Here is a 24,397-nt window from a genome sequence, read left to right as displayed (position 1 = left end):
AGGCTTGAGCATAACACCTCAAAGATACTTTACTGAATTACAGAATGGGAAACACTTTTACAGCACATACCACCAAGAATCTCTTCAATTTTCTCTCCTAGGTTTGCTTCCAGGAAATATTTCTCTGCTTTTCTGCCTACTGCAATTTTGCTTTCAGTATCTTCAAAAGGACTCCTTCCCTTGTGCATGACTGCAAATGTCCTGCACCGTAACTGAAGATCAGCTAAACCGCTGCAAGGACTCCCAGTTCACTGAAGTTACTGTCTTGGCTGCATTTCCTCTGACCCAATAACCTATATTTGTATTTGACTCAATTACTTGAGCTGGATTATTTTTTTATGTTGCAGGGTAAAGCACAGCAGCAATATAGTCCTAGAGGTGTTTCCAAATATGCTAGTTACTATGTTCCTCAGCAGAGGAGAAAATCTGCCCGTGTGTTGGCAGCCACACAAATAAAATATCCATTTGACATTTTTAAACTTCATTTTTCACACACGTCTCCAAAATTATAAAAATATATTTCTCACATAAAAATAGCAGTATAAAAATTGTAGTTCAAATTGACATCTTCATATAAAACCTAGCCTGTATAATCCCTTAAACTACCCATGCAGCTAGGAAGCCAAATCAGGGCAAATCAAACTGCTGGCCTCCATAACATTTGTCCTTAATAGATAACGAATCACTGAACATAAGTAAGGAATTGAAATTCAAACCAAATTCTAAAAGCATCAGATACTCTCATATAACTGCATGCAGGTGTATTTTAATGAAAATTCTGACCACACTTGTCACTCTTTATGTAAAAGTTTATCTTTCAGCTAACCTGCTCAGTGGAAAGTGGAAAAAAAATAAAAACGCTGTTGGAGAGAATTTTGTATGGGGAATGCAACATGGACGTCCAAAAGTAGCTAACTCAGGAGCAAGAAACTTTGTTTTCATACTCTTTTTACTCCACAGCATGATAAACAACATAGAAAAGATGTTGTTTGGCTTTTATGACACTGTAGAGTTGACCAGAAAGCAAAATTCAAATGGAAAAGCTACCTGTATGGTGATTTTTCTGCCAAAAGCTCAATGAATCACATTATCAACTTTTTGGGGCCTCGAAATTACAGTTAATTTGAATTATTCTCCTGTTACAGTTCTATCTAAGGGACTAGACAAAACCTTTGTTCAATTGCAAGGCTTCAGAAATGAAACTAATCTTTCACACATGCAGGCCTACTGCCAGCTGAACTACTACCCCATCACACCTCTATCTTCCACATTCTGTGTTTTCAGAATGACAAAGCTAAATTTTCCTTTGGATCTAAACATACTGAAAAGTAGGTTGACTTTTATTAATTTCTGATAAAAACGTACATTTTGCCAATCTATATATAATTTAGAATATGAGTGTTCCTGTAATACATTATTTGTTTTATTTTGTATTTTATAAAAGTCAGATTTCTATACGGCTGAAATTCTCAAAGGTGAAAATAAAGCATCTTAAAGAAAAGATGGCAAGAATATTTTCAACGCAGATATACAAGAGTCCTCAACATTTACTCTAACATGTAACGAGACTTCCTATTTCAGGCCACAAGCTCAGAAAACTACAGTGTCAGTAGCTATAACACTGAAAAGGCCTTAAAGTAAGAAAAAAAAAGAAAATAAAAAAATCCTACCCCACAAAATTCAGTAAGAGAAAGGTGCACTAGCCAATCTGAATAAGAAATATGGAGATGCCTGAAAGCAGGGAGTTGCTGGAATTTGGATCTACTTGCCTATCCTCTGTCCCGCTGGAAACATGCTGCCCTAACTAGGAATAGCATTGTAGGGTCACAAGATACCTGAGGCTGGAAGGTTATCTACTGCAAGCTCTAGGCAAAAGTGCTTCTGAAACCTTCTGTCCCTGTGGCCTTTCCCACTACAGTGCTCAAGTGCCAGCCTTCAGGCTGCAGCTGCAGGTCAGTGGCCCAGCACTATGGTCTCTACACTGCACTCCTGTGTCAGACTGGAGGCCACAGAACACAGAGGATAGAAAGCTAAGTTAAGTTACAAATGAAAGCACACAAAAAAACCTAGGGGAGAAGAAAAGGTGTAAAGACAAAAGTACTGTGGGACAGAAGCTCTTTTACAATTCCTCTACCCAGGAACAGTCTATCAGGAATTCATTATACTGCTTTTAGCAGAGGTATTTGATTACTCCCCTCAGCTGGTTGATTTTGAAACCTGCAAATAGCTTCAATGAAATCTGAAAACAGAGTCAAGACCAAATTTCAAGTCCCAATGCCACCCCACCCCAAAACAACCAGCTGCTGGTGGACAACACCCAAATCCATTATCTGTGATGTAGATATAAAGGCAGGTATTAAAACTCACATCTTAACCACTCCAAAAGGTAGCAGTCAATCAGTACACAGCTCCAAACACAGCCATGGCATGTGCTGCTGCATGGCCAGCAAAATAGGTAGAAGACAGGGGAGGCACTGCAGAGGGAAGGAGGAGAAAGATAAAGTGCATAAATCCAGCAGAAAGTAGGTTTCATCAGCTCTGCTGCTCATAGAACAGTTTGCTTTTTGAAGAGCTTATTCTCTAATAAGTTTCTTCTAAAGACAACTATCTTAATATTTGCAAAGTTACATGCAGGCACTAACAACTCTTTTAGTAAAAAAGAATTATACAAAAAAGATATCAATAACTAAGATAGAAAAGTTAAACTAGAAGTTAGTTTCAAGACAATTCACAGGTTTAATACCTAAGAGACATTAATTTCTAGAAAACAACAGTTTTAGTCAATTTCTATGGAAGTATTTGGAAAAACTGGAAGTAACCAAAATCCATAAAACCTTCTTGCAGGTGAAGAGCATCACCAGACTACTACTCTCCACTGAAAAGCACATTGACAAGGTACCAAAAAGTTACTAGAGCTATTTATGCTGACATATCCATTCACACAAGCACAGAAATATTTTTATAATTTTCTTTATTCATAGAATACATTTTCTGAACAGAACCATGGCAAATTTGTTCAAAACTTTTACAGTTCAGTAACTGTAAACTTCCTGTCTGGTTCACTGGAATTGATAACATGGCAGTGTGAGTGAATTGAACTTTTAAGACATTATCAGTTTTAACCTGTGGGCTGCCATAGTAGGAACTAAAAAGCCCACAGGAAAGGGAAAAAATAGTATTCTTAAACTGAAACAAGCCACAAGGAATAAGCAGCAGCCTGAGGAGCATGATTGCAAGAATCACATTTCACTGTCATCTCTCATACCATCTATGACCAAAAGGCAAACATTCCCACTGTAAAACATAATAAAAGCACATTATTGCAGATATTCAAGCAGATCAATTCCAATTCCAAATATAACACACGAAAAATTTGTACAACTGCAAGACTAGGAAGCTTAACCTGTAAAGAAAGGTACATGGTTCCAGTGAACTACCACTGTCATACCAGAGGTTGCAGGTGCGTTTGTGGTCACACTAGTCCACAATTACAGAAGCTAAGATACCCTACAAAAATTATCTGTCATCAGGCATGGCAATATGAATCTAAATCTTTGCTAAAAATAAGCTTAGTGTAAGAGTGAACAAGGAGGTAAACGAAAAAAAAAAAAGAAAAAAAAAGAGTCATGTGGTTGAATCTTGTTGCTCCCTAAATGGCACTAACAAAATTAAGCCAGATGTTTAAAGATTAAATCTTAAAAACACCCAAATAAACGTGATTTTACGCAATTCTTCTACAAATCTTTAATCCAAAAGTTAGAGATTTTCAACATCTTCCCCAGCACATACCTATTATCCCATCTACAGAGAACAGTGTGAATACTCACAGCTTAGAAACAATCCTGAGAATAGATGTGAGGTTAAAAACTATATGACAGACAAACCCAGAAAACCAATCCTCCCCACACTGAAAAGCTGAAGGAAGGCAGACATTTTCTCAAAACGGATTGTTCTGAAAAAGTTTCTTCAGAGCTGCCTCCTGCAGCAGAGATGCCCATAAACCTATCTCAACATACCTCCTAATTTCTGGTAATATTCAGGGGATCGTAACAGGCTGGGTCTGTTGTTTTCTCTGAAGAGGACAGACTGCTTAGATATGAACTTCAAATGCAGTTTGCACCGAGCCACCAGTACAATAAGCTGTCTGTATGTACTGCATCCTCTGATAACCCATGATCCCTGCAGTCATATCTGGTTGGTAAACGGTGGCATGACGCAAGGGCACAAAGGCGAGGGGTTAATCAGACCAAGCTACACAGCTTGCTCCCACAACACTTACGTTTTTCACTCCTACATCCTTGCACAAATTAGTCTTTTAAGCAACTTGGAAAGCAATTTACTACAATACTCAAGCTCAGTATGAAACGTGATCATGCAGGAACAATCAGATGTTGCACTAAAACAGTCTGGCATTTGCTCCAAGTATTTATTTTGTCTGAAGAGCTCCATTTTAATTAATGAGGAGAATGTAAGCTTTTCCCTGAACTGTAAAGGCCTCAGGCAACACCACCTACTCAATTTTAGTATGTGCAACAATGAAGTATCTTAAGATGTTTTGGTTTGGGAATCCATTACAAATATTCTCTAAAATACAAAAAATTATTATTCTTTTATATTTCAGAAACAGTATCTTCCTCTAATGCTACTGATGCCTCTTTTTAATTTTAGAAGTATGTACTTTTCCCTTGCAAAGCAAAATAAGTAATCTCTTGTCTATCAGGATTTGTGTCTGGGCATTATATCTCAAAATGGAAATCTCAGCCGTCAAAATTCTTATATGACTCTAAGTGGCCCCATTCCTCAAGTTCATTCCTTTTTAAAACATATGCAGAAAATGCTCAAAGGCATTTTTTCCGACTTTCTCTCTTCTAAGAGGTTAAAATAAAAAAATCCTATTAGATGCAGACTGTTGCCACTTTCTGATCAGCACAGTATCATCTTTAAATAGTGAGTAAATATCACACAGTATTTTAACTGAAAAAAAGGTTAAAAGAATTACAGTAACACCTGGCACTTTGTAGCAACCAAAGTCCTACTGCAGATAATAGGAAACTTTCTATTACTCTGGGGTAACCTCGGAGTAAAACTACTGGGTAACAAGCACCAGCAGATGTAGCAAAACCCAAGTCCAGACCAAAATGTGCTGCATAAAGTGGTATAAAGTGTGCTGACCAGCTGGGGTAAAAACTGATTCCCACTCAATGTAAACTTCTGCAGTTGCATATAAACAATGGGAGAGAAGGTACAGAGATACTCCTGCCCAAAAATCAGACAACTCTGCCTGGTGGATCAGGAAAAAACACAGAAAAACTGTGAACCAAGTACCTGTTTTGCTACCAACCAACTCACTGATAGTATGTCAAAGAATGATTCTGTCCAGTGATTTCAGGAATAGCTACAGGTGTTAACAATGCCATTAGCCATTAAGAGCCACAATACTGTTTTGTATACCTAACTTTTAGGACAAATTTGACAGCAGCGGCCTTTTTATTTTCACAGAAGCAGCTGCTGACAAACAGCAAATTCTACAGATTTTATTAAAGTCTAGTTGCTTTTGCTAAGGCCCTCCAACATTTCCAAGGGCAAAAAGACAAATTTTGACATGGATTTTTTCCCTTTAAAGACACATTTTATCTTCGTGTACTTGTTTTAATGCCACCTCACACAGAAGTAGCAGTGAAACACAAAATTTTGGCACAAATAGTAAGCTCAGGATATATGATTCCTAATATATGAACGAGCTTGCTACCAGGATGGTAAAGTGAGTTTGGGGAAACGATGCCACTGCACACAAATACTGCCCCACACAGTCTAAAACCAAAAGACCAAATACTCCACTGTTCCTTAAGAATTGGAAAATTACTTTTACACCCTTAAGGTTTACCAAACAGCATAAAACTCTTTGTTTCCAGGACTCCAGGGAATGATTTGAAGCACTTATAAGCATTTGCAAATACATTGTGTATGACAGATAAGCACAGTTCAAGCAGAGAGCTGTATGCTTTTATGTATGTATGAGTCACCTATAAAAATAGTAAGACTGGTTAGAGTACATGGAACCTGATCTACCCTCTTTTATTGGTCTTTGGGACTAGTAGGAAAGGAAAGGAATGTGATAGTGAAGGCTAAAGCAGGTCACTGATACACAGCCATGGATACAAAACTGTCAAAGGCTACTTACTGCTCTTGAAGTTACTTAATCCTTGTCAGCAACTAACATTATGTCACATGGAAAAGCCCATGAAGGAATTTTGCAGAAATAATGACACATGTGAAGTCACTGCACTGCCTCATATCAAAAGCACTATATTCAGTATAACTATGTTTCCAGAAAAAAAGAAGAAAAAACAAAGATTGAAAATTAGATATTAAAAGAACCCTTTAATTAAAATTTATATTTTGCTTAGTGAAATAAAAGTTTCCCATTGTATCTGAAAAAAAAAATTGGAAGCACTTCATAAATTAAAAAGAATGTATTATAGCCATGAAAAAGGTATATAAAATTTTTCTGCTATACTTGCACTGTCTTTTAAGAGGTAACAGGATCTGTGCAGCTGACATGCAGATATGCCACTAGAAATTTTGCAAAAGCTGTACCTGCTATAGAGTCTGTTCTTTTAGGGAAAAGATAAACATGTCATTTATTCATCTCTATTTATGAGAGAGGAAACCAAAAATACATTACTTAGGTTAAAACAGTGAAGTTTCTCACACATACCTCATGTCATCAGTCCTGCCAAGCTAGTGACCAGAACAAGATGAAATATGAGAGCCAATTAAAACCAGATGTACTTGCATGAATGAAAGAAGGAAGAAAACAAGCCATAGGAAAACAGTGTAAGGAATATTCAGCAAGTTTTCAGAAATACTATGGGTTTGTTAAGATTAAATCAATATATAAACAGATATTTGTTTCTATATAAATTTAAAATAAGCTAACATTTTAAATGTACAAGCCACTAGAAAAAAAATAGCTCTGAAACATGGCAGGAGAGGAAAGCTTGACTTGATGGTAGAAACAAAACTGTAATTTTTGACATTAAAGATTCATCTAAAATGTGTGTAAAGACATTTGAGGCACTAAGGATTTGGAAACACTATTAAGGGATTACACTTTTTCTCCTGAACTGTCTGTCCCCAAATCTGTATCTTCAACCTCAAAAAAACAAAGGTAAAGAAAGAGAAATGTTTAATACTCAAAATCTCTCTGAATTATCCTGACTAAAATTTCAGAAGTGTTACTATGGAAAAGAAACATAGCATAGCGTTTTCAATCACCCTTTTTCTAAGCTTGGGTTTTTTCAATTTGGCATAAATTCCGCATTTAGTTAATCGAAGCAATAAATCTATTCATTTACGATGAGTTACTTAGTAAAAATATAATTTAAGAGATTGTAAAAATTAGAACTACATATGCCAGTTCTGCTCCACTAATGATAGTTTACCAATGCTTAACAGGAAACAGATCAATCTCCACAATTCCAAACTGTCAAATATTAACATTATTACAGAAGAAAGAAGAGAACATTCACTCTTATTTGTGCACCCCATGCTGGATTCATCACTTGAGACTTGCTCCAAATCTTGACCTTATTCTCAGCCAAAACTATGCTCATCGTTATTGTTTCTGCCTTGGCTGAGACGAGAGGAGAGAGACAGGCAGCCCAAAAGGGAGTGCCAAAACACAGATTCATTGTCACAGCTGCTGAAACTGGCACACAGAGGCATTTTGAAGAAAATTTTGATTCTAAATACTACACTGGAAATCCAAGAGGTTCCTCACTAGAGGCTGCAATTAAAGTCATAGTTCCAAAACACACTAGTTAGAGTTTTTATTACTGCAAATCAGGGGGTTTTTAATAAAAAAATAGAGTTTAAGTCAATGGAAATAAGAATGCCCAGTAGTGAAGATAAATACAACTTGCTATGCATTTCTTTTTCCCAACAAACAAGTAACAAAATGGCCTTGACTTGCAAAGAGGCTTAATTGACAACTGAAGATCTAAACTGGTAGCCTTCGAAAATGCACACTTAAAAAATGAGTTGTTAACATTTTCTTAGATATAAACTTAATATTTTTCTAAACCAAAGATAAAATAAGGCCGAAAAGTTTAGTTGATGCTGTTTATGAATTGCATAATCTGGTAAGATAGAATGGAGTTTCAAAAACGCAGCAGAGAGGGAAGCAACTCAACTGCCACTACATCCCACCCTACTTAACCCCTTCAGCAAGTGAAATAAGACAAAAAAGATAAAAACCCAGAAACGACAACTTAGAAACTTTACACTATTTTATATCAATAGTTTAGTGGAAGATCAATAAATAAATACTTTAAGAATAAAACTGTTTTTCTTGGTCTCCCCTTTTTATTTAGGCATAATTCAAATGCGTACCTATCAATTATGCCCTATTTATATGCTTATATCATGAGATCTTTGGCACAGGATTTGAACACAGAGATGACTATCTCTCTATTAGGTGACATCTGATTTTTCCCCCACAAAATTCTCAAAGCCTACAAATAATTAGCACTGATTGATCCCTGGTTGTACGTGCCAGTAACTGCTCAGTCTACAAGTGCTTAAGAGCAAGAGAGCTCCTGCTATCAAAAGCCTTTAAGCTCTTCATGAATGTTTGGATGCAGACTCAGAGCTGCTTTCTGAGTTACTGCAGTTTCAAAAGCTGATGATCAAACCAGAAATAACCTCAGTTCTGTAATAAGGCTTATGATAGACTGCTTGCTTAGGCAAATCATTTTCACTTCATGATCTGAACAAAATTATACCAGAGACACTTGAGTCAACTGGCTAAAAGCAACTATACTGGTAATTAACCTTTAAATTGTAATTACCTGTTGATGCAGCATCAGCAGCTGTGAAGGGAAAGCTAAGCTTTCTGAGCACTGAATATAAATATGAAGGCTACATTTAAAGTCAGCTACAGCAAACAGATAAACAGACCTACTCAAATGCAGAAGTGCTGGTCATCTTAATGGCCAGTTTATGGCCAGCCCAAGAGAATGGCATGGAGCCTCTCAATCCACCTGTACTGAGTACACAGAAGCTTCATTACCTTCTGACACTTGAAAGGAGACCTCCTCCCAAGTTATTCATGAAGTAGAATTCCTTTCCAACTGTGCTGAATTAGAGAATTAAACAGTAGGAATAGAGTACTGACTGGAGCTATGTAGTCCAGTTCTTACTGTCACAGACAACCAAACAAATTGATGGTTGATCTAGAAACTTCATGTGCAATTCAATTCTCAAAAAAAAGGGAAATAATATGAATTTGAAACCAAGCCCCATAACCCCTTTACATTATCTTAGCACTACCTTCTATTTATTTAACTTATTACTCATTACCTCAAGGAAAAAGTCTTCAGCATCCAACCAAAAAAAATAGTGCAGTGGAAATTAAATACTCCGTAATGTCGCCAATGCAAAATACACTCTTCTATAGTTTATTTGCTAGCAATATTCCATGCTCAGCATGGAATTATTCCCAGAACTGCGGGTTCTACCTAGCAGCCATTTTTTAAGGATTTAGATTTGTCATTTTTATCTACTGTTGATTGTTGTGGTCTTGTGCCTGAACTTTCCTGGATGAATTGTGTACACTGTGATAGTCAAAATCAGTACACAATGGTTGCTGCAGGTAGAAATTGGGCCAAGAAAAAAGGCAGACATTTTACATATTTAGCAGAAAATAGTGTTAAGAACAGTCAGTCAGGCCTGTGCTTATAAGAGAAGTGTTGTATGAATGGGTCCATCTGAGAGGTGTTTATTTTTGAAAGAGCATGATATTCATTCATTGCTTGCTAATAAGCTCTTCTGGATAGAAGACAGTGGTGAGCAAGCAGCATTCTATAAATCTGTGCCCAGAGTATAGAACTTCAGAAAAAATTCTGACAGGTTTAAAAGAAGTTATTTCATTTGGTTTACAAAATTCTCTGATCTGTCTGGGAATAACAACATTCCTCTAAATATTTTTGATCTTATTTTAACTACACTTAGAAATATAAATTGTTCCAAGGCAATCCTTGGCCTAAATGTTTAATATGGCCTGCAGGTTGGGCTGCAGTGAGAGTAGATCCCTTCAATGACAGCTGTTGAGTCAAAAGTAGCACTTAAAGGTTTGAGCTAACTGAACACAAAAGGCTTCTAGTGGTTAAACAGGCCTTGATGTTGTAGAATAAGTACTACAGATTTATCTTTACAGAAGTGTCCACAGTCTGATTTCTGAAAACTGCCAGTGCAGACAACAGAAAAATAAAATAAGAAGGCTGTGATTAACAACAGCTTGTTTATGTTACCAGCTCTCTTAAAGACCTCTCTCCTATTTTGTAAAACAGAGGTTTAAAAAGAGATAAGGCTGTTACGTGATAATTCAGCAATGACCTTTTCTGAGATTAATTATTTTGAATCTCAGCAGCCCAAGTGAAAACAGCATTTCATTGGCACACTCCTCTATGCAGCAGATATTTTGACTGCCCTCAAAATTTCTTCCAGAACAGTAATTATTTTGTCTTGTGTTTGTTGATTCTTCTTCCCTGGCTGACAGAGCCATGGGCCTGTTCATAAAGATTTCTGTATTTATCAGTTCAAATTCATCACATATGGGTAAAGAGTGGGTTGTTTAAAAGAAAAAAGAAACAAGCAAACAGAAGTCTGAAATTAGTTTGCTGCTGAAAAACAAAAGCCACAATTCAGAGGCTTGACAGGCAACTTTGTCATTTGCATGCCCATACCTGCTTCTCAGAGAGTCTGAGTTACTGTGTAGGCTTAGGGTCAAAATATCTAAACAAGTGTAACTTATAAATTCACTTAAGGTCATGAAAATTTCTCTGGAAAAAAAAAATTGATGATCAGTTTTTCTTATGATAAGCGGTTTTTCTTAACAGGAATAAAAACAAAGGGTAACTTTTGTTCAAATTATGACCTCATCAACTCTCAGACTCACTGCTGTATGTACATGATGAAGGAACTCAAAGCAGTATACAGATTTAATGTTTTCTTTCCAGAAATTAAATTCTTCCTTGATTAAATCTGGTTTGGGGTATTTCTTTTCCTTTTGCTCTATCAACTGCTAAATGAGTCTAAATTTAAGGGAGATGAAATAATAGTAACAAATTTAGGGCCAAAATTCTGAGTTATTCAATGGTATGACAGTTCACATACAAACAAGATAAAGAATTCCCATTCTTTATATCAAATGTCAATTACACATTCTGGAGGGAAAAGAAAAAGAAAACAACATCAAAACACTAACACAAACCCCAACTAAGAAAGGAAGAAATTTTTCCATTTACTTTGTTTCTTTACAATGACCCTAGGTGGGGTTAGTCTCTTCTCCCAAGTAATAAGTGACAGTATAAGAAGAAATAGCCTCAAGTTGCATCAAGTGATTTAGATTGGATATTAGAAAATATTTCTTCACGAAAAGGGTTACCAAGCATAGGAACAGCTGCCCAGGAAAATGGTGGAGTCGTCATCATCCTTAGAGGTATTTAAAAAATGTGGATGTGGCGTTTAGGGACATGTTTTAGTGGTGGACTTGGCAGTGTTGGGTTAATGGTTAGACTCGATGATCTTAAAGGTCTTTTCCAATCTAAACAATTCTATAAATTAATTGCTTACTGTGGGAATTTTTAATATTAGGTATAATTTCTATAAATCTGACCTAATCAAGTACATTGCTCAATTTGCAGACTTTATTTATTTCCTGATGACATACTCTATTCCCTGCTATTCAAACCAGTAAAGCATCACATAGTGAACATCATTGTGCCTAATCCATCTCCTAATTCACCACTTTCTCTAGTGGAAAGATACATTATCCTCTCACCACATCCTACCATTCCCTCCCAGACACCTGTGTTCAAGATAATGCAGACACTGCTCCATTTTCCATCCTCCTCTTTGTTCCTTTCAGAATAACAGCTCTTGGACATCCTGCTGCTGCTACCCAGAAGATAAAATGATTAAAAATGTAAGCAAGCTCTTCCTATTTCTCCCTCTGAGCACTATATCCACTGATATACTGTAGGACTGTATTCCTATTTCCAAGAGCAGTTAACACAGGAATTAGTGTAGTTTCTTATTCTGGAGCCCGAGATGGTCACAAATTCTTAACTAGTTCTTTCCTTACTTTGGTTTCCAAGCAAAGATTTAGGAGTCACTTAACTTCAATTTCCTCCCCTCTCTAATTGCCACCTCTCCCTTCCCTGTCACTGCATGTCTTGTCTTGTCATAGCTTGAAAATAAATGCCTCAAAATTTTGACTGAAGCAATAAAAAAACCATTAAAGCGGAAAAAAGTACTTCACTAACAAATATTAATTTTAAAAATAGTTTTGCTGTTTTTCTAAAATACCACCCAAGAGAAATTATATTGGTTTTCTTAAATTTTGGCTACAGGCAACTGATTTACAGCATAGTCAGTAAATAATTCGCATTGCTTTTTTCATGCTCTCTGGGACATAGAAATTCACTTGCAGAAAGAGCAGAAGGGTACTGGCACAAGCTCTTGACGATCACGTGCAAAGCCCCTGAGTATACTGGGAAAACTAACCAGAATCCTAACTAAAACCTCATGCTTTCACAGGTCAGGCAAGCAGTAATATTTTTGGTTCTGTCCTCCCTCCCCCAGAGGAAAGAAAGTATAAGGGTGAACCTCAAGAAAGAAGTTACATTTATTCAGAGTCTGCATGAAAGAAAATCACTCATCTGAAGTGATTTCTGGCCCTGACGCTTACAGAAAAACTCTATGCAGACAAGCTGCTTGCATGGATCTTAGAGAAAACAAGCATAACTCCTTAAATTCCAGATATATTCAAATCTCTGAGTGTACACATTTATGGGAAAAAAAAAAGGAAGAAACTGAAAATTTACTTAAGCAATCTAATTTTTGAAAGAAACTGTACCTCGTTAGTGGAACAGTATGTAAGTAAAACATAAGAGTAAAACAAGTAGAAACCTTCATATTTTCAAAACTCAAAACACAATTGCACGTTGTAGAAGCTGTAATTTTGGTAACTGTATCAACACTTCAGTATTGCATTACACTATTTCTTCTTATGGATAAGTGTCAACAGGCATATCATACATTAAAAATTACAGAATTCAAGAAAACAGTAATTTTTTAAAAAGTTGGCTTTTAATTTTAAAAATCACAGGAACAGAGAATATGCTGAGTTGGAAGGGACTCACAAGAATCAAGTCCAGCTCTTGGCCCTGCACAGGACCATCCCCAAGAGTCACACCATCTGCCTGAGAATATCATCCAAATACCTCTTGAGCTCTGTCAGGCTTGGTGCTGTGACCACTGTCCTAGAAGCCTGTTCAGTGTCCAACCACCCTCTAGGGGAAGAGCTTTTTTCTAATATCCCACCTAAACCTCCCCTGACAACTTCAGGCCATTCCCTCAGGTCCTGTCACTGGTCACCATAGAGAAGAGATGAGTGTGTGCCTTCCTCACAAGGAAGTTGTAACTGCCATGAGCTCTCCCCTCAGTCTGCTCTTCTCCAGGATGAACAGACCAAGTGCCCTCAGACACTCCTCACACGGCTTCCCCTCAAGGCCCTTCACCATCTTCATGACCCTCCCTTGGACACTCTCTAATAGTTCAATATCTTTCCTATATTGCAGTGCCCAAACTGCACACAATGTTCAAGGTGAGGGTGCCCCAGGTCAGAGCAGAGCAGGACAATCCCCTCCCTGGACCAGCTGGCGATGCTTTGCCTGATGCCCCCCAGGACAGGGTTGGCCCTCCTGGCTGCCAGGGCACTGCTGACTCACATTCAACCTGCCATCCACCAGAACCCCCAGGGCCCTTTCTGCAGTGTTGCTTTCCAGTCTCTCATTGCCCAGCCCGTATGAACATCCAGGTCTACATATATGCCATCCTAGGTGCAGAATCCAGCACTTCCCCCTGTTGAACTTCATCTGTTGCTGATTGCCCAGTTCTCAATCTGCCGAGGTCTCTCTGCAGGGCCTCCCTGCCTGTGAGGGTGTCAGCAGCTCCTCACAGTTTTTTCTCATGTGCAAACGTGCTCTGTATCCCTTCCAGTCCTGTCTCAAAGTCATTTATGAAGGTGTTGAAGAGCACAGGGCCCAACACGGAGCTCTGAGGAACCCACCAGTGACAGGTCACCAGTCTGATGTCACCCCATTCACTGTTACCCTCTGTGCTCAACCCGTGAGCCAATTGCTCACCCACCACATGGTGTGTTTATCCAGCTGTGTGCTGGACAGTTTGTGCAGAAGGACACTGTGAGAGATGGTATTGAAGGTTTTACTGAGATCCAAAAAGATTACATCAACTGGCTTCCCTTGATCAGCTGGGTGGGCTACCTTGTCATAAAAGGAATCAGGCTGGGTAAGTAGGACTTTCCTTCCATGAAGCCATGCTGGCTGTGACCAATGACTGCACTGTCTTTCAGATGTTTTTCAACATACCCCAGAATAATCTTCTCCATAGCTTTAAAGTGAGACTGACAGGTCTGCAGTTTTTGTGGTCCTCCTTCTTGCCCTTCTTGAAAATCAGGACAACATTTGCCAGCTTCCAATCAGCTGAGACCTCTCTGGATTCACAAGACCACTCAAAAATCATTGAGAGAGTTTTTGTGATTACATCAGCTAGCTCTTTGAGGATTCTGGGATGAATCCCATCAGGTCCCATAGATTTGTAGGGATCCAGCTGCAGCAGCAGATCCCACAGAATTTCAGGGTCGACTGGGAGTTGAACATTCCTGCAGTCATGGTCACTCCAGTTAAGCTCTGGCTGCATGAATTTTCTCCCTACAGTAGCAAAGCAGCATCTCTGAATTCGTCCCATGTCAGTTGACCTTGCTTCCAGTGGGCATACACCTCCCTTTTTTGCCTTATTTCCAAGAGAAGATCCCTGCTCAGCCAAGCCGGCCTTCCGCCTCGCCTGCTGGACTTCCAGTATGTGGGAATTGCTGCTCCTGTGCCCTTGGGAGGTGATGTTTGAAAAGTGACCAGCACTGATGGACCCCAGCACCTGCAAAAAACATTTTCCCAGAGGACCTTATTTACTAATTCCTTGAGCAGCCTGAAGTCTGCTCTTCTCATTTCCAGAGCTGAGGTTTTGCTGGCACTTTTCCTCCTCCTAAAAACGGAGATTTTAAACTCAATCACTTTGAGGTCACTGTCCCAAGAGGCCACTAATATTCATTCACAAGATCTGCTCTGTTGACAAGATCAAGGAGGGCACCTTTCTGAGTCCAAAGTTGTCATCCAGGTTTTTTAGGTATCTTTTGGCCCAGGTTGTACATTGTAGCCAACACTTCATGAACCAGATTGAGGGATCCTGTGAGTGCTGCTTCCTTCAAGTTTCGGCACACCATCCCATCGCTCATCACTGGCAAGCCTGGTTTCTTTTCAGCATGCAATGAAAAAAGGTACCTACTTGTTTGTCATTATTATTCCTTGTCATATCAGTTTTGTTCCTCCTTCTATAATGTGAATTACTTCCTGCACTGCTATACTTTGGGCTCTTGCCAACTCATTCATAAAAAACTGTTGTGTTTGGAGGCAATGGAGAAAAGCTTATCTTGTCTTTTCCAGCATGCTTGTTCAGCAAACAAAGTGTATATCCACAAACATATTAGTTATGCTCAGATTCTGATTAAACGTTTCCTTCTTCTCTACTGTGCCCCCGTAATAGTTCCATGCATTTTAAATTCCTTCAGAGCAGGAAAATAAGCTAATTCTATATACAAAAATTATTTGCTGTTACTAAAGCAGGAGAGTACACAATGTCATTCGTGTAATTTCAAATTAGCATCTATCTACAGTAAGAAAACATGTAATTATAACCTTCACTCAGATGACAAACAAGGACACAACTAGCCTGTGGAATTTCAGGGAAATCAGTAAGTCCTACTGGAAAGCACTCTGCACTCATTTCACCATGGTTTCACCTATGACCTTGAGCTTGTGCTTTGCTTGTGTGTACGCAGCTTTTGCTTTCCCTATTAAATTGTCTTTATCTCAGCCCACAAGTTTTCTATCTTTTACCTTTCTGATTTCTTCTCTCATCCTGCTGGGTTGGAGTAAGCAAGAGACTGCACAGGGTTTAACTGCCTGTCAGGGTTTACCCACAAGAAGAAAGATTAAACAGAATTATTACTTACTCATATAGTCAGTGCATAAGGGTAATATACAGCCACTTACAGGAAAGCACAAATATTTGAATTTAGAAATAAAAACTTTCATGCTTGTAGTTATTTTAAATGTGTTAAATCTCACTTCTAGAACCTTTGCAGAAGAAAAATGTTTCTAAAAAAAACATAAGTTGGGCTGCTAGAAGACAGATGTCACCACTTTCTCTCTAAAATTACTGAATTCAGAGGAAAAAAAGGATATAATTGAACATAAAAAAAACCCCAAGAAATATTAGGTAGTATGAAGTATTGCTATGAAAATCTAAATCTTCCATGTGACTTGCCTGCTTTTTAGAGATAGAACTGAAGCAATAGATAGGCTAACATCATGTCCTTAATTCCCAGGATGCTGCAAGATTATATATGCACATTTTTAACAGATCAAAACCAGACATGCATGTTTATATACTTTTCTACACTGAATGCAATCATTTAAACAGAAACATGAAAGTCTCTTATGCTTCCTGTGGATAAAGAGCCTAAACCAATATTTTCTAGTCCTTCTAATATTATCTAGGTACCAAAAAAAAAAAAAAAAAAAAAAAAGGCACACACTGACTCCAGTAAAAGAAAACAGGGTCTTTTTGCTTTTTGTAGTCAACATCTACACGCAAACAGTTTTCATGACTCTGTTCAATTTTAATACAAGTTCTTACCAAAAGACAGGCAGTACATACAGTCTGCTCCAGACTAGAAGTACATCCTAGTGACAAATGCCACTTTGTAGGGGTTTGATTTCAAGAGACAAATAAGGTTAAGACAAATTGTAATCTAACTGGTAGAGTTACAAGAATCTGTATAGTTAAGCACATTACCATGGTTTCCACAATTAAGTCACATGGTATGGACCAAAAGCCTACTAAATAGATGCTGATTAGGGGAAAAAAAAAAAAAAAAAGCCCTTTTTTCCGTCAAAAAAGACATTTAATTATAGAACATGGGTTTTTAGTTTCCTGTTTTCAATCTTACCAAGGGTATGTTTTGCAATTAAAATCCTATAAAATGTTTAACCACAGGGGTCTAATGAAAAGGCCTTGAGCCATGGAGACATGCAGGAAGTTGTCTCTCGAATTTCTTGAACTACTGAACTCCCATATTCAGAACTCCTGACTATCCTCTTCAAAACATCTATCCATCAGTTTCATTGCTGATAAATACCAGGTTCATCACAGCTGAAAATACAAAACATTTCTCTATTGGTGTCCAGTCATTCTAACAAAAAAATTTTTGAGAGCTTTGTGAAACATCTAACAGATTGTCAGGTATGAAACCTGATAGACTGCATACAACTCGATGAATGCTTAGTCTTTCCTTTTTCATTTTAAGCAATAAATTCATAGAATCATACCTTCTTCTCCTGAGCAGCCTCTGCTTCATAGCTGGTATTTCATCTTACAGAAACAACCATGTCTAAAGATTATTGCCTATGACTTGCAGCGCTGTAAATGTCATACCCTCTTAACAGAGCAACAATACATCTACTTAAAGTTTTGTCAGTCTCATGATATAATAAGACAAAGGACAGAGACAGAAGTGGTAGCATGTGTGCGTGGTAGCTCAAGAAATACTGAGATCTAAACTAACCAGGTATTACATATTAGCTTTGAAATGATCTTCATTATAACCACCACCATGGGGGTGTGGTCAGCTCAGATATCAGACACTTTTCAAAAGGTCCCTTGCAACACAACCATTCTATGATTCACACCTATGAATATTCACTTGTGCCAAAAGAGACACCAAGGCCTCTTTTAATATCTCCATCCATGATAAAAAGCACAAATTTTGACAACAAAACCAAGAGCTTATGCATGCTGTATTCACAGCCCCATTTTCTAAAAACCCACTCTTTTTTGTTCTCTTATAATGTTTTACAGCTCAGAAGTAACGAGGCCCCTAAAGTATACTGAAGTTCTTGGACTCCCATTAACACAATCCGTTGTTTCCAGAAATTTAGTTTTCAAGCACGAAATAGAGTTACAAGTGGTCCTATTGATGTGTTAACAATTCATTGTTATTGTAGAAGAAATTATCAGTTTTTATACAAAAAGAAAGCCTTAAATAAAAAGCCCTAAAGGAATAGATGAATCAGGCACATTCTTAGTTTTGAACACAACTGGTTCTCCATAAAAGTCAACAGCACTGATGGAAGAACTGTTACACATGAACTCCAGTGTTTACAGAATCTATTCCTTCAATGTCAGGTTGTCTATAACCAAATAAAAGTTTTCTGCACTCAGCCATGCTTACTGAAGTGCAGTAAAACAGACTCCTCCAAACATCTCCTTGGGAGCTCTGAAGGTAAAAAAAAAAAAATCCCGAAATCAAAATCCACCTTATTTCCACATAAACAAACAAATGACCAAAAGTGTCAGAGCATATGTCAATGGAATCAGGATTCCACTTTTTCACTCTTCACTAGAGGTAGTAAAGAGGACCATCGGTGCACTAGACTACTACACATCGTGAACAATCCAACAGAGGAACTGGGCTCTGAGGTCTTCCTTGAACATCTATTGTAAGACAGCACGATGCAATAAATCAATCATCAGCTGTGCCCTAGGGATGCAAACTGGGCAGAACCCAAACCACTGTATTACTCTGAAATTCCTGTCTCTTTAACCAACTGGATGAGGCTCCCACAGATGTTCCCTGTCCTCCTCCCTCCAAATTTCCTTCAAAAGTTCCCATCTGTCCTCCTCGTTTCTTTCTCGCAAGAAGGCACACAATCTTTTTGTGATTAGTAGAATTTTAGGTTAGTATATTCCGCTATTTAAAGTAGTATCATAAATAGTCAAAACACAACTATTAGAAGGTACGTATGTACTCCTTAAAACATTTACAGGCAACTAAAACCCAGATCACACAAAATTCTGGTGTATTTTAAAAGTTAATTTGATGTTATTTTAAGTTACTGCTGGACAGAAGTCTAAGCATCATAGAAAAAGGAATAATAATGCTTTCACTCATAAAGACATCTTAATGTTTTTGCTCTTCTATGCAATCTTTACTTTTGTACTTAATGAAAAAAAATATCGTTCTGCCGATCTGGAAATTCACTGAATTCTTTTCACTCAAATCACTGATTAAAGGAAGAAAAGAAAAGCTTTTTTCTCTGAATTCATCACTACTGAAATCAGAGGATGCATTAAATAAAGATAAATTCAATTTCTTATTCTTACGTAATTATTAAACCAATGCCCATCAAATATACAAGTGGAATACTAATTCCTTAGTGGAAAAATACTAACAAACAATCCATGGTGAACACCTATACTCTGATCTTCAGACACTGTTTTAAGTTACTGAATTCTCTTTTGAACATCCATAGCTAGACAGGGAATTCACAGAAATGTACGAAAAGCAAATACATACCCAACACACTGAGAAAACAGGTTTCTGTTTAGCTTAGCTGTCACAGGAACACAAGTGCAGATGCCATAACATGGCTTTGTGGAAAATACCATCCAGCAACATGCACTTGAACAATACAAAACTCACATTTGGGAACAGATGAAATCAGCAGTTTTTTCTGTCAGTAATATTTGATGGGATACGCAAAATATGGGTGGGGAGAAAAAAAAAGACATTGAGAACAGACCTCTTAGATTTTTTTTATCCACCATCTTACCAAAAAAAGATTACTCAGTCTGTTGTTCAGGACTGAATAAAAACCAGCAATCCTTCTGCTCCACGACACAAGAGTATACAAAATTGGCAGTCACGGTTTTGCCTGTTGTACCCAAGAGACTTAGGCTATGCACACAGAATATACTCCTGCAATCTCCAATACATTTACATACTGAACAAAACTAACACAAAGACAGAAAACATTTTGGAATTGATGGGTATTGGCTAACTTGATTTATTTCTACTTAAAAAAACCCTCAAACAACCAAACAAAAACCCCTACTTCTTTCCATGAGAGTCTTTTCTTTATTTTGTTCATCAGTTCAGTCATGTAATTAATATCAAAGATTCCATTTGTTGTGTATAAAAAGGATAAAAATAAATCAGGGATGTCAGTGAATGTGAATGTTATTTGTATTTCAGCAAATCATCAAAAGTTATCCCTTCTGCAGTTGCATGTTCATGCATATCACCTATTTTAAGTGAGGAATGTGTAATAGCTCACTTCTACCTTTTACTTTCATCTCAAATGGATAAGTTCCAGGTTGAATGCATTAAAAAGGAGATGATGAAATGATCTTTCAGAAACACATGTAATCTACAAAAAGGCAAAAGACTTGCAAAATAATTTGTGATAAGGTCCAAAATAGAGGCATCCCAAATGACATGACATACTCCCCTTATTTCATCTTTTTAGTTTGCTTTGGGTTTTTGTTTGTTTCATTTTATTATAGTGAAACTGTTGAAGTAAAAAATGACTAGACAAAATTAACATTGGTCATCAATTTGCTGTTTCCAATTCAGAGAAATTTGAGATCATACAACTCAGGGGGAAAAAAGGATATGCAACAACAAAGAAGACTTACATGCACTTTTAATTAAACTTTGGTTATTAATTTCTTGGGAAAGATCTCAAATTAAGAATATTTGTGTAAAATAACGGAATTCCTCACAAAAAAATAAAAATCTTACTAGTACCATTTCTAAAACATTTACTAATTTATAGCATTCATAACATTTCAGGGGAAGTTCAAACTGGGTATTAGGAGAAGGTTCTTCATTGATAGGGTGGTTGGTCACTAGAACAGGGAATTAGTTACAGCATCAAAGCTGACAGAGATCAAAGGAAGTCTAGATGAGATTCTTAGTCATATGGTTTAGTTTTAGGTAGTCCCATGAGGAGCAGGGAGTTGGACTCTAGGATCCTTATAGGTCCCTTCCAACTCGAGATATTTTATGATTAACTCAGTTATTCCAGGCCCTAAAAATAAATCTTCAACTGACTATTATTCCAGAGATACAGACCTCACATATTATCTTCAACTGAACTCCAAGGCAGTAGGGAAGGCATAGCCGAGATCTCTCCACAGAGGACCAAAACCCCAGCACAGGGGTGAAATCAAAAAAAGAAATCTTAAGTATTTTTAATTAGGTTATCTGAAGACTTCCACTGGAGAAACTAGCAAAACAGTATAGAGCTCAGCACACCCAGTAGCATTTCAAGGAAAGGACAAGGGTTTCTTTAACTTTCAAAATGCATTATGGGTGTATTTTTTCTTTTATTTATGGAAAAGAGAAAAAAAAAACAAAACACAAATACTGAAGTAGAAAAACAGTGATCTTCCATATCCACTTTAGAGCATCTGCTGCCTTAAAAAGACTATTTAAAGATATGTATCCATTCTGATGAAGCATTCTACTTCAATAAAGTAAAACAAGAAATTGTCTTACTGCCAGTTTTACAAATCGGCATCACAGTTCTCAACTGAACTGAAATGCTTCTGGAAAATCTTAAGATCCAGTCTGTTCCCTCTGTTTTACAAGGGTAAAAGCCCTAAAGAACACAGAGACCTACAGACATAATATTGTAAGATACTGTAAGATAGACATCTTTTCCTCTGAATTTACACAGTACTTTACACAGGAAATCAACACCCAGACTCAAAAACAGAACTCATTACTATGGTATAAGACAAAACAAACACCCTTTCAGTTTTTTTGAAAGACTTGATGTCCACAAGAGCTTCCAGACCACCAGCCACAAAAATAAAAATTCAAAAAGCCAATAATGTAAGCAACCTCTTCAGATTTTAGCAGGTGCTACTGAGTACCAAACATGTCTCAAGATCGTCAAAAATAAGGAACAACATCTCTATTCTAATATTTGCATAATCTCTGTAGTGTCCATTCCAGCACAGCCAGCTTTCAGAAGAAATTTATTGACTTGACCAGCTTTAACTACAAATTTTCTTCCTAACAGTCTCACCATCACCTCCAGGCTTTTCACTTCAGGGAACACAACTAGAAAGCTCTGTCCATAAACATTGCTTCTCAGTGCCTTTAAGCTGCATGCTCATACCCACAAGGCCATTTCTTCCAGTTGCGTGGAGCTGAATTTTCTAAATGTTTTCTTGCACAATGCAGTAAGAGTATTATAGACTTCTAAAGCAACATGATGGTTGTCTCATCTAAAGAGAACAGACTTAGCAAGATGACTTAAAAAAAAAAAATTCTCCCCCAAACTGCATTACTATTAAATACAAGGTCTTTTTACCACACAAATAGGAATGCAGATTACAACACTGTGACTGAAATAAGCTGTAGTTGAAAGATCTCTTACTAAGGCCTGGATTAACTACAGAACCAAAACATCAACTATTTGTACAAACTGTAATTTTAACATAAGGGGAAAAAAAAAAGGAGGGAAAAAGTCTATCTTGCTAGTTAAGCCACCATAATATGCCCAAAGCTCATAACCTTTAGATTTTTAACAGCAGTATCAATATAGGGAATTTTTAGTGCAACTTAGAAAGGGAAATCATAAGGCAATGATAATAAATTTACAGAATCATAGAATGGCTTGGGTAGGAAGGGACCTTAGAGATCATCTAGTTCCAACTCACTTGCCATGACACAGAAAATTTATTTTTTACTGCATGGAGCTTTTTATACTCTGACTTGTCAGGCCTCTGAGGAGCTAAAATATAATGCAGCAAACTCTGCCTGGTGTTTTAGCAATGATTATCCAATATGCAAGTTACTTAACAGACCAAATCCCACCTGTAACAAAAGTGTTGTGCTTTCAACAGGAGGGCTGTTGTTTTACCCAATGTCTAGTCCTAATTCCATATTTGGCCATGGTCTTGAATCTAACCAAACACACTTTCGTTTCAGTTTGATCTGAGAGCTTCATTTCCTCCTTCTCCGTCCTGGACGGGTAGAAGGAGTTACTGTCAGTCGAGGCAGCAGCAACACGGACTTCTCACGGCTTCATTTCAGACTCGGGCACGGGATGCACGCACAGGGGTGTACCATGATGTCAACAAACGCTCCCGTGCTCTCACCTCAGAGCATATGCAACCACGCCGGCATTTCAAGCGCTCCTGTCAGCGCACGGGCAGTTCTGAAAGCCGCGAGCACCCCGAAACATTATTTCACACACCCCAGATACTTCTGCATTCTCGTTTCCCCTTTCGCTCGGTGGGAGGAAACGCTCTGGCGAGAGTGCCCCGATCAGGAAAACGCCATGAACAGCGAGCGTGGCTCCTCCTTCCCATCAGTCACGATGGCTTTGGCACCCCAGACGCCTGTAAGGCTCGTCCCCCGGTGCAAGGCACGGCGAGCGCACACCTTGGTGCACAAGTCGCCCCGGCCCCTCGGTGTCGGTAAGACCGCGGCCGGGCACTGAGAAGCGCAACAGCGCCGAGAAAGAGGGAAGAGAGAGCGCCTCCTCTCACCTCTCTCGCTAAAGGCACCTACGCCTCATTAACCAAAACTAAACCTGACCTGAGGCAATTTTCAAGCCGCGGGGGCAGCACGACTGAGAAGCCTCTCCCGTTGCTCTTGACGCGCCTCCACCGGGAGGCCCCGCGGCTCCGCTCGGGGCTCCGCCGGCCGCCCGGGTTACTCACCGCTGGGAAAGGGCTCCATCTTCCTCCCCGGAGTCCGCTCTCAGCCCCGGCGAGGCGGGCAGCGACGCGGAGCCGCCAGCAAGGGCGCTCACTGCTCCTCCCGCCGCCGCCGCCGCCGCCGCATGCTCCCAGGGCGGGCACAGTGCCTGCCCACCGCCAGCCCCGCCCGCCTCGCCCGCCCTGCTCGGCAGCGCCAGCGGGAGACGGAGCTGGGCCGACCGCCTCCCGCCGAGGCCTCCGCGCTCGCTTCCTCCTCGGCCGCCCCCTGCACCGCCTCCTCCTGCCGCAGGGACTCGCTCCTGCCCGGCCGTGCCGCGGCGGGCGCTGCGGGCGGACGAGGGAGGGAGCGGGAGCTGAGCGCTGCGGAGGGGCCCCGATGCCGCGGGGCCGGCGCAGCTTCGCCTGCATCTCGCAATTTAATTTTTATAAATATAAATTTTTTTAAAAAAAATAAATAAAAATTATTCCCGTATTTGTCGGGGGCTGGTTTGTTTTTTTTTTTTTTTTCCCCATGCAAGAATCGAAAGGCACGACGGGCTGTGTGAAATACACGTCAAATGAGGCTAAAGAGGAAAGATTGGATAGAGCGTTTCCAGGAACCGAACGCAAGGGATCAAAACATACAAAAGCGAACTTGGGTTTTGTGAAAGAAAACCGTACGTGGTGCGTA

The 24,397-nt window shown here is 38.7% G+C and overlaps 1 protein-coding gene across 2 annotated transcripts in view; it reads right to left on the bottom strand.

The window, feature by feature from the left end:
* Nucleotides 1–23,844, bottom strand: part of LNPEP (leucyl and cystinyl aminopeptidase) — a 55,229-nt gene extending 31,385 nt beyond the window's left edge. Inside the window, exons 1-2 of one of the 2 annotated variants that reach the window (XM_050329066.1) lie at nt 23,728–23,843; nt 2,368–2,474 (exon numbers count right to left, since the gene is read on the bottom strand). Coding sequence is in view for 1 of the 2 variants with exons in the window: in XM_050329065.1 (XP_050185022.1) it covers nt 23,728–23,746 (19 nt within the window). In the remaining variant the exon portion in view is untranslated. Of the gene's footprint in view, nt 1–2,367; nt 2,475–23,727 lie in introns of both variants that reach the window. The other variant, XM_050329065.1, reaches the window with a different exon arrangement.
* Between the last annotated feature and the right edge of the window lie 553 nt (nt 23,845–24,397).

Source organism: Myiozetetes cayanensis, unplaced genomic scaffold (genome assembly GCF_022539395.1).
Source record: "Myiozetetes cayanensis isolate MyiCay16 unplaced genomic scaffold, myiCay2020 scf4, whole genome shotgun sequence".
Classification (NCBI taxonomy): Eukaryota; Metazoa; Chordata; class Aves; order Passeriformes; family Tyrannidae; genus Myiozetetes; species Myiozetetes cayanensis.
The sequence above is the reverse complement of the archived record's forward strand: the minus strand, read 5'-3'. Positions and strand labels throughout refer to the sequence as shown.